Source organism: Eschscholzia californica, unplaced genomic scaffold (genome assembly GCF_041429995.1).
Source record: "Eschscholzia californica isolate CP2 unplaced genomic scaffold, dmEscCali1.0.p SCAF_1, whole genome shotgun sequence".
NCBI classification, from domain to species: domain Eukaryota; kingdom Viridiplantae; phylum Streptophyta; class Magnoliopsida; order Ranunculales; family Papaveraceae; genus Eschscholzia; species Eschscholzia californica.
Genome location: NW_028238198.1, coordinates 84,398,980 through 84,409,696, shown reverse-complemented (window position 1 = coordinate 84,409,696; position 10,717 = coordinate 84,398,980). Strand labels below are relative to the sequence as shown.

The window sequence follows — 10,717 nt, the reverse complement described above, 5'->3', positions numbered from 1 at the left end:
GATAATTAAAATATGGGATTTAATTGGAGAGAGATTATTTTATAACCTAGCTAACTTCGCCACATGTAAAATGTTTTGTTTCATTTTTTTCTTTAGGAGATGTGTTATTTATGTATAGTTTCTAAAATTTACTCATTTTTAAGAATGTTCCTCTTGAGCTCTTAGTTGGTAATAAGAAATACATATATATAGACTCGAAACAAATGAAACAGTTTCAGAGAAGAATTGAGGGCCGGTGGAAACTTATTATAAAGGGGATTATAATGGCCAAATGAGCTCCACCACTACTTCCTCTCTTTTTCTCATCATTATCACCGTGTCACAAATTTTTGTCTCTAACTAGTTTTAGGTTAATATTAAAAGTGTAGTTTGCGGCGTTGTTATATAACTAACTCTCTAAGATAAGGATAATTTATCATTTGCTTAATGGAAATGGTGTAAATTTCTCACAAATTATGTAACTTATACCTAGATTATAAAATTTGATTTTATTAATGGTTACCATATTATTTCAAAGTTGGGTGGGAATTAAAAACCAAGGTGTGAATGAATTAAGAATACTTTTTGACTCTTATGTTCTTCCAAAATCCACATAACAAATGTAGTAACTCTTTTCTTGCTTTATACCTAATCTAGTATTTGACACATTAACCTCAAATGTCAAGGTGTTTGTTTTTCTTCTTATGAACTTGGAAAAAAAAATAAACAAACACGACTTGAGTCATTTTTATATTTTAATAAACTTCAAAAAAATTTCATGTTTGAAGAATGTTAGTCGATCCAAATATTTTAGAGGCCAAAAACATAGTTAAAAGTTGAGGATTATATACCATACACGGATGTTAGAAAAAATTAAATAAGATTCTTAACAACACATATAAGAGGAATTGAATGTTTGACTTCTTATACACGATCTAAGCTCTTAACCGCTGAGCTACTACTCAAATCATGTTACACATTTGTTTAGATTATAATTATTATTTGAAAACTGGTATACAAAATGCAAACAACTTTTCACTAAATTGGCTAAAAAACGAGTCATTTGATTATACAACCCCCCTACTAGTAAGTCAACCGTGACTAAAGACCAGAGTTGTATGCATCAGACTCATTTTCGACCTCTACATCATATTGTAGGAGGGAGTTGCAACTCAAAATATTTGAGTGTCACCAACATTAATGTGGTTATGACCATGAATGTGTATATGGAGAGAGAGAGAGAGAGAGAGAGTGAAAGATGAGAGTAGTAGTGAAGCTTGAAAGAGAGATCGTGTCAACCCCTCTCAACTTACTATGTCAACTCCTCTTCAAACTTCAATGCTATTTCCACAAATCAACCACGTGCTTTTTCTCTTTGGTGACAAGATGAACTTCCATGACCTCTCCTCCTCTATATATACTTCCTTCTCTCCCTCCATCTCTCTTCAAACTCCCTCTCTCTCTCTCTCTCTCTCTCTCTCTCTCTCTCTCTAAACTTCTCTCTCTAGTAATTTAAAATCCAACACAAATAATTAGACCTAATTACAAACACAACACACACTCATAAACCATGACTACTACTTGTTCTTCATCTAAACCTTTCATTTCCATTAACAAACCCAATAGAAGAACTTCTAATTCACTCTCTCCTCCTTTCATCCATTTCTCTTCAAAAAACAACAACCACCACCATCACTCTTCCTCCTCCACCTCCACCACCACCACCTTACCAGCTTCTATTTCTCCCTACACCCACCGGCCACACATTAATACAACTCCAAAAGAAAAACCTAGTAAATCACAACCAACTACCCAACACCCAAACTTGAATATCTTCCAGAAAGCAGCTTCCATGGCTTTAGATTCTTTTGAAAAAGCTTTAATCTTCAGAGAAAGACAATACCCACTTCCTAAAACATCTGACCCATCCATACAAATCTCCGGTAATTTCGCACCAGTGCCGGAAAAACCAGTCCGGCACAATCTCCCTGTTTCCGGTACAATTCCAGCTTCTATTAATGGAGTTTATGCTCGTAACGGAGCTAACCCACTTTTTGAACCTACCTCAGGTCATCATTTATTCGATGGTGATGGAATGATTCACGCTGTCACCATTAAATCAGGCTCTGTTTCTTATTCATGTAGGTTTACAAAAACAGAGAGATTTGTTCAAGAACAGAATTTAGGTCGTTCTGTTTTTCCAAAAGCCATTGGAGAACTTCATGGTCATTCTGGTATAGCTCGTCTTCTTCTATTTTATGCACGTGGTTTAATTGGTCTTATTGATTCAAATCAAGGTATTGGTGTTGCTAATGCTGGTTTGATTTATTTTAATCAAAGATTATTAGCTATGTCTGAAGATGATCTTCCTTATGAAGTTGAAATTACAAATTCTGGTGATTTAAAAACTGTGGGTCGTTTTGATTTTAATGGGAATTTGAAATCCTCCATGATTGCTCATCCTAAGGTTGATCCAAAATCTGGTGAATTATTTTCTCTTAGTTATGATGTTGTTCAAAAACCTTACTTGAAATACTTCAGATTCTCTAAAGATGGTGAGAAATCATCTGATTTTGAAATCCCACTTTCTGAACCAACTATGATTCATGATTTTGCAATTACAGAGAATTTTGTAGTAATCCCAGATCAACAAGTTGTTTTTAAACTTCATGAAATGATTAGAGGTGGGTCACCAGTTGTTTATGATAAAAACAAGATTTCAAGATTTGGGGTTCTTGATAAATGTTCTAAAGATTCATCTGAAATTAAATGGATTGAATCACCAGATTGTTTCTGTTTTCATCTATGGAATGCTTGGGAAGAAACTGAATCGGATGAACTCGTTGTGATTGGTTCATGTATGACTCCACCCGATTCAATCTTTAATGAATGTGATGAAGGATTAAAGAGTGTTCTTTCTGAAATTAGATTGAATTTAAAAACAGGGGAATCAACAAGAAGAGCTATTATCTCTTCTGAATCAAATCAATTGAATTTAGAAGCAGGAATGGTGAATCGGAGTCGACTCGGAAGGAAAACTCAATTTGCATATTTAGCAATAGCGGAGCCATGGCCAAAAGTTTCAGGGTTTGCTAAAGTTGATCTTAGTACAGGGGAAGTGAAGAAATTCATGTATGGAGATATGAAATTTGGTGGGGAGCCATGTTTTGTGGAAAGAGAATCAAATTTAGATAGAGAAGATGATGGGTATATACTAGCTTTCATGCATGACGAGAAAACATCAAAATCAGAGTTACTTATTATAAACGCCATGAATTTACAGTTAGAAGCTTCAGTTAAGTTACCATCTAGGGTTCCTTATGGATTTCATGGTACTTTTATCAATTCGGAAGATTTAGAGAATCAAGTATAGAAAAGAAGAAGAACAATAGAGGTGGAGAAATTACCAGAGAGATGATTTACTGATACGTCTCCGGGGTTTCTTCTACGTTATTTTGTAGCTTTTACTTTTCAACCGTGATACTATGTCTGAAAAAAGCATGCCGACCCAGGATTGTCATTCGACGTGGTCGGTTAAATATTTTATCTTTCTACTATAGTTAGTCTATTCTGATCGACCATGTTTGAACTCAGCCATGACATAGTTGTCGATCACGTCAGCTTTTGGTATAAAATCACTCAGTTGTTTGAGATGGGGTCGATCTTTTTTTTTTTTTTTTTTTCTTTTTATGGGATTTTGAATGTATGGAGCTAGTTAAGTTATTTTAGACAGAGTACTGAAACAGCTTGAAGCTTTTGGTGTAGGTAGGAAGTGAGCTCAGCTGGTTTCATTTTTTTACTGTTTACTTTTTTCTTGTTTATGTCTCTATATAAATTATACTATTTGTAAATAATATATGTGCTTACCCTTTCTCTTTTAATCTTTCTCTTATGTTTTACTCCTCTGTTTGAAGACATGATATACGACTCTCTCTCTCTCTCTCACATAAAAAAGAAGGGAGATGCTAGAGCTACAAAAGATTTTGACAAAAGAAAGTTCTCAGCTAATGTGGCGTTTGTGATATTCATCTCTCGACGGTCTAGATTTGGTCAAAGTTTCAAACTACAACTGCCACATCAGCTGGGAACTCTCTTTTGTCAAACTTTTTGTAACTTTAGCATTTCCCAAAAAAGGAACCCGCCAATTGACTGCCTCTCTCAAGCTATATTTGGTGGCTTAGTTGAGTTTGTGATGATCCCATTGAAAATCAGACGGAATCAAACATTATACTGTATTCTTTATGGATAGATTGTCCTTTTCTCATGTGAAACTATTCTCACATAGCTTAATCTTTTTTCGTTCTTAAACAGTAAAGTTTGAGTACTTTTATTTTTTTTTACAGTAGAAAGAAATTCACGTTACCACTAACTCAAAATGAAATTCACAAATGTCTACCGTAGCTAATTGTCATTTGCTCAGTATTTTTCTTTAAGAAATGCCAAGTGACCCAAAATTTGGAGTCGAACACAGGTCAAACAGTGATGTAGACAGTTCCAAATGCTCATGCCATTTTTCTCCTCCTATGGCCTGATCAATTGGGCCAACCACATCACCCTTTGCCCGTAGTCTGTCCCAAATTTCGGCTCATTTAGCATTTTCGTATCTATAATAGCACAACAACCTAAGAAGAACCTCTATATCCTCTTTCTCTCCAAATCTTTCTATAAAAATACAAAAGTTAAATATAATTGATTGATGACATGATCATCTCATTGTTGGATAAATAGGTTTAGAATTAATTAGTACTATTAATTAAGTATATTGTGTGTGGAGAGAGAGAAGATATGGAATTATATATACATGTGGTTAGTGTCAAATTTTAATGTGCTGATGCATTCAAAAAAGCAAAAGTGGAAAAAAGCAATAGTGATCCATGAACAATATTTAACTAATGGAATCACAAAACCGACCAAAATAACTAGTAATAACCTTCTCAAACTAAGATGCTGACCTAGTAGTGTGATCCATCCCTTTATTTAATTAGAGACCACTAACCCTTTTCCTTAATCCTCATTATGTGCGTCATTTGTTTGGTAGGATCTGAGTGACTCCCAACAATATCCAAATTCCAAACAATTAAACTAATTAATCTCCCTAGATAGATAATCTCATCACTCTAAAAGGATAACAGCCAACCGTTTGTTTCTTGAGTACTTGCACTTTTCACTTTCTTATTGAGCCCTTGTATTAAAATTATGTTAAAAACTAAGGAAAGAACGACCATTTTCTAGACATGTTGGGGCTAAAGTGCTAAACTAGAATGAGCCCACTAAAAGAGGGTTGGGTAGATGAAAATGATCTAGCAAAAAAAAAAAAATTGGGCGGATTTGGGAAGAAATTCTAAATCAACAGCTGGAGTTGATTTGTGTCCTAAATCAAGAAGAGGGTTGATTTAGAAATCTCTCGTTGTCTAAACTTTCTCTTGCTCTGTTACTAGTGGACGTAAATTTGTCTGAGAGTATATATGTGATAGAATTTGTCTGAGAGTATATATGTGATAGAATTACTTTGTCATTAAAAGGTTTCAGAAAGAGAAGAAAGAGCACAGATTTGAGTAATACTTATAGCAGTATTTGTCTTCCCTACCTTCAGTGAATATGGTCATTCATTTTCTGGACAAAGCTTTAAATTTTCTACTTATATAGCCATTTACCCATACAAATATGCATGAAAACCAAGCCACCCTCACGTGAACTCAAAAATTGACATGATCTGAATGAAGAAAACCAAGTACTAGGTTTGAAAATTAATACGTACTAGCTAGCATTCAAGACTTTATAAATTTGACTTCAATATGGTTAATAAATGTAAACCAAGGTTTTGGAATGGTGTCAGGGCACAGACTACACATGAGCTCTTATCTATCCTTCCGCTCGCTAAGAAAAAATTCCGGTAACCCAGTTATTGCAGACTTTGACCTAGATGAAATATACACAGATAATTTTTAAGTTTGGCATGTCAAATAACATACAAAAATTCTACGCCTAGACGAGTTGAACTTGTCTGAGATTGGTAATTTTTCAAACAAAACGGATCTGGGTGCCCTTAGTTTCTGAATATTTTTTATTCCCTAAAGTCGAGGCCTAAATTTAACTAATGTAAAGTAGTTTGGCGTTTGGCCAATGAAGACTCTTTGTTTAAAACAATATCTTCATTATATATTACCTAGTTTTATATTTATTATCTATATCTATTTGTGGGTGATGGTTTTGTCATCAATCTTTACCTTTTTAGTCTTCCTATCATTGATAACTAAAATTGAACTTAAACTGAAAGCTACCTTCCAAATTGTATAAATTACATTTTTTTTTTTTTTTTGTTGAGGTACAATATAAGCAAACTAAAAGAACTGAGACAATTCCTGCGGAAGGTCTAATACAGATAGCCACACCCACTTCCCTTTATTTCTTCTACTCCATTTAGCTAATTGATCTGCTTTTTGATTACCTTCTCTGGGGATATGAGTATATAAAACCTGAGTGAAATTGGCCTCGAGCTGTTGAACTTTCTCTATTATATTCTGCGATTGCCAAGATATGTCTTTCGTTTCGTTGTTGAGAGTCTGAATTATATTAAGGTTGTCACTCTCAATATGCAGGTATTCAATCTTCTTTTTAAGTGCCCATTGTGTTGCTTTTAGAATAGCTTTACTTTCGCACTCTTCCGCATTCTGCCCTCGACAAGTGAAAGCTGCTGCTGCAAGGAACTGTGCCTGGTCATTATTCATGATACACCCTATTCCCGCCTCCTCCTGTACTGCTATAAAGGACGCATCTACATTAATTTTCACAAACGGAGAGATAGGTGGAACCCAATCATTTACTATGTCAATATGCTGATAAGTACTCTGAGAATGTTGCACTATTGTGCTACTAGTGATGTCATCAATAATCTTCATCGGGATCGGATCTTTAGATTCAAAGCATTTATCACATCGCGCTTTCCAAATATGCCACAAAATAATCGCAAACCGACTGCTAGTTTGATCGTCTAAATCTTTCCAAGAGATAATCCAATCTACTAGATTATTGATATTATTCGCAATAATATTGAAATGCATCCAAATCACTTTAGCTAAATCACAATGCAAAAGGACATGAATAATGGTTTCTGTATTCTGACAGAATGCACATTGATAGATGTGCCCGATGTAGTTTCCAATTTTATCTCTTACAGGTAGACTGTTTGTACAACATTTCCAGAGGAATAGTTTGATTCTAGGTATAATTGGCAAGTACCAAATAAAAGCCCATTCTTTTGCTTCGTAATTATAGTGCTCAGTTCGTAAATAATTGTACATTGATTTGATAGTGAACTTACCCGATTTTGTCAGTGACCATCTTGCTATGTCATCCTGCTGTTCCTGTAAATTAATACTTAAAATAGCATTGCAAGTATCACGGTTAAAGCATTGATGTAAAATATTTGTATCCCATTGATTATTATTAATAAGTTGATGAACTGTAGTCAGATCACTATTGGTACTATTGGTCAGAGGGGGAGGATAATTGGGAATCCAGTAGTCCTGCCAAATATTAATATTCGTACCTCTATTAATATCCCAAAAGGTCAAAGTAGAAACTTTGTCAACATGTTTGGATATGGATTTCCAAAGCCAAGAGTGATGGTTTTTAGCCGACTTAGGTTTGAGATCTCTATTAAAGTATTTGGCTTTAAGAATAGAGGCCCAAGGAGAGTTAGGATTTTGAGTGAGACGCCACACGAGTTTACACAGAAACGCTTGGTTATCAAGGACCGGATAACGAAAACCAAGACCTCCCAATTTTTTCGGAAGGCAAATGGCAGACCAGTTAATGGTGTGAATGGATTTAAGTTTTCCCCACCAGAAAGCTCTTTGAATAGCTTCAATGCGATTGCTTATACCTTTAGGGATGGCAAAGCATTGCATTTGGTATCGGGGAACAGCCGCAGCGATTGTGTTGATGACAATGGAGCGGCCAGCTTGGGAGAGGAGAGAGGTTTGCCATTTAGACAGCTTATTCTGAATTTGATGGACCAAAGAAGAAAAGGCTTTCTGCTTATTGGCTCCTATAAAAAGATGGGTACCCAGATATTTATCTAGATTAGAGGATTGGTGAACTTTCAAATTACGAGTAATGAGCCGTTTAAACTTTGGATGAGTGTTTTTAGAAAAGAAGATAGTGGATTTCTCAAAATTAATCATTTGGCCAGAAGAAGAGCAGAAAATATCAAGGATGTTCTGAAGAGCAGAGATGTTATCCAGAGAATTGTGCCCAAAGATAATACAATCATCGGCAAAAAGAAGATGTTTGAGATTGATGCTGGTTCGCGGGATAGGAAAACCACTAAAAGGGACAGCCAAGTCTTTGGTTTCAAGTAGGCGACTAAGGCCTTCCATGACCAGAGTGAACAAGAAGGGAGAGAGGGGATCACCTTGTCTGATTCCCTTGCTGACATTAAAAGTAGGACCGGGACGTCCATTGATAAGGACCGCCATGGTGGATGTAGAGATACAGGTATGAATGAGCTTGATCCAATGAGGAGAAAATCCTAACCGACTCATAATAGCCTCAAGGAAATGCCACTCAATACGATCGAAAGCTTTGGACATATCAAGCTTAAGGGCGAAGAAACTTTTCGAACCCTTAGTTCGCTTAAAAGAGTGAGTAATTTCCTGACTAATAATCACATTATCGGTTATTTGCCTACCTGGGACATAGGCCGCTTGAAAAGGAGATATGATATTCGGGAGGATAATTTTGAGACGATTAGCCAGAATTTTAGTTATGATTTTATAGGTAGTGTTCATGAGGCTAATAGGTCTATAGTCCGAAGTCGTCTGAGGAGATTTGGTTTTGGGGATCAGACAAATATGGGTGTGATTAACCTGCTCGGGAAGGGTAGCATGGATAAAAAAGTCAGACACTAAGACAATAAGATCCTCTTTAACCGTATCCCAATTTGTCTTATAGAAATGGGGAGGGAAACCATCCGGCCCAGGAGCAGAATCCGCTTTAAGGGACTTGACAGAGTTGTGAATTTCCACAGCTGTTGGTTTGCTAGTAAGAATGGTATTTTGATCATTGGTAATTTGACTAACAAAAAGATCAAGAAGCTCCTCAGAGATACTAGCCCCACTGGAAGTGGATATAGTTTGAAGATTTATAGTGAAGAGATTAGCTATATCAGAGGCTTCTTGCAACCAAGAACCATTATTGTCTTTAATGGTGGAAATTCTATTTTTCCTATTACGATGGATAGCTTTAGCATGGAAAAATTTCGTGTTTCGATCACCTAATTGGATGTTTTCATTACGGGATTTTTCTTTCCAGAGGCTCTCCTGCTGATTATAAGCTTCCTCCAGTTGATTATTAAGATCATGATAATAATTTGAGTTATCAGTGTTTTGGATAGCCTCAGTGAGAAATCGAATCCTGTTATCAAGATGATCGAAAACCGCCTTATTCCACTTAGCCAGATTAACCGCGAGCTGGTTAAGCTTTGGTTGGATCGGAGTAGAGGTGTTAGGCCAGTGATCACGGATAAAGTTGCCACAGTCTGGGTGGGACATCCAAGTCCGAATAAATTTAAAAGGTCTCTTGCCCAAGTTAGAAGTGGTATCCGTGGTCAGAAGGATGGGAGTGTGGTCCGACCCAACTCCCGGCAGATGAGTCACAAGGGTGGAAGGGAAATCCATGAGCCAGTTATGATTAGTAAGGGCTCGATCAAGTCTCTCCTTAATGAGGCCGCCCCTAAAATGTTTGTTGGTCCAAGTAAAAGTGTTTCCACGAAATCCCGCGTCTCTGAGACCTAATTTATTGATGGCTAGCTTGATTTTATTAACATAATGAGGCATTTCCTCTTTGCCCCCTTCCTTCTCCGAAGGGTGAAGGATGGTGTTTAAATCACCTATGAGCACCCAGGGGTTCGTACCCTCCGTGTTTTGATGGCTAAGGGTTTCCCAAGGTTCCATTCTGTTCTTGCTATAAGGGCTCCCGTAGAAGCCCGTGAGAATAAAAGTGCTGCTAGTACTATTACGGATACATTTAGCATGAATAATATGATCATCCTTATACATAATAGTAACTGTGTACGCGTTGGTCCAATACAAGACAAGCCCACCCGCTTTGTTCTTGGGCTCGACAAGGAAATGGGTATAATCCGCATGCAAAGGAAGAATTTTGTTAAGTTGAGTTTTATTACTCTTAGTTTCAGAGAGGAATATAAAGTCGGGTTTATGCAAAGTAATTAGTCTGTATAGGTGTTTACGATTTAAGAATTGCCCACAACCCCTAATATTCCAAGCTAATATTGACAGATCTGGCCTCGGGATGTCCATTCAGATTCTAGAGGCACCACCTAAACAAAGTCTAAAGGCCACCACCGCAGTAAAAGGACAGAGTCTAAAGGCACCACAGAAACTAAGACTAAATAACACTACAACCGGAAAGAAAGAACTAACACGCACCAACAATAAAACGACGGTCTAACAGATAAAAGAGTACTACCCACAACAGAAACAAGAAACTAATAAACTAAAAGTAGATTAACAGAAAATACAGTACAACCAGCTACTACAACACCTAACCATAAGAGGTATATCCCTCAACCAAGCCACTGTCTGGTACTAGTTGCCAACAAGCCAAAAGGGATCACCACTTCACAGCACAAGGCCGATGAAAAGGAGATCAAACACGCCTAAGGCAGAGCTCCTTGGCGACTGGTACCAGAGATAAAAAAAAACACACTAAACAA

At 36.6% G+C, this 10,717-nt stretch overlaps 1 protein-coding gene and 1 pseudogene across 2 annotated transcripts; one reads left to right on the top strand and one right to left on the bottom strand.

Moving 5' to 3' along the window:
* The first annotated feature begins 1,162 nt into the window (after positions 1 to 1,162).
* Positions 1,163 to 3,860, top strand: LOC147570276 (9-cis-epoxycarotenoid dioxygenase NCED2, chloroplastic pseudogene; annotated as a pseudogene). The gene is made up of 2 exons (XR_015231403.1): positions 1,163 to 3,624; positions 3,695 to 3,860. The product of XR_015231403.1 is annotated as a 9-cis-epoxycarotenoid dioxygenase NCED2, chloroplastic pseudogene (transcript).
* A 2,439-nt stretch (positions 3,861 to 6,299) lies between these two features.
* LOC147570275 (uncharacterized) lies at positions 6,300 to 9,533 on the bottom strand. Its single transcript, XM_086664279.1, has one exon. It carries the CDS (start codon positions 9,531 to 9,533, stop codon positions 6,321 to 6,323), a length of 3,213 nt encoding a protein of 1,070 aa, XP_086520405.1. The 3' UTR covers positions 6,300 to 6,320.
* Between the last annotated feature and the right edge of the window lie 1,184 nt (positions 9,534 to 10,717).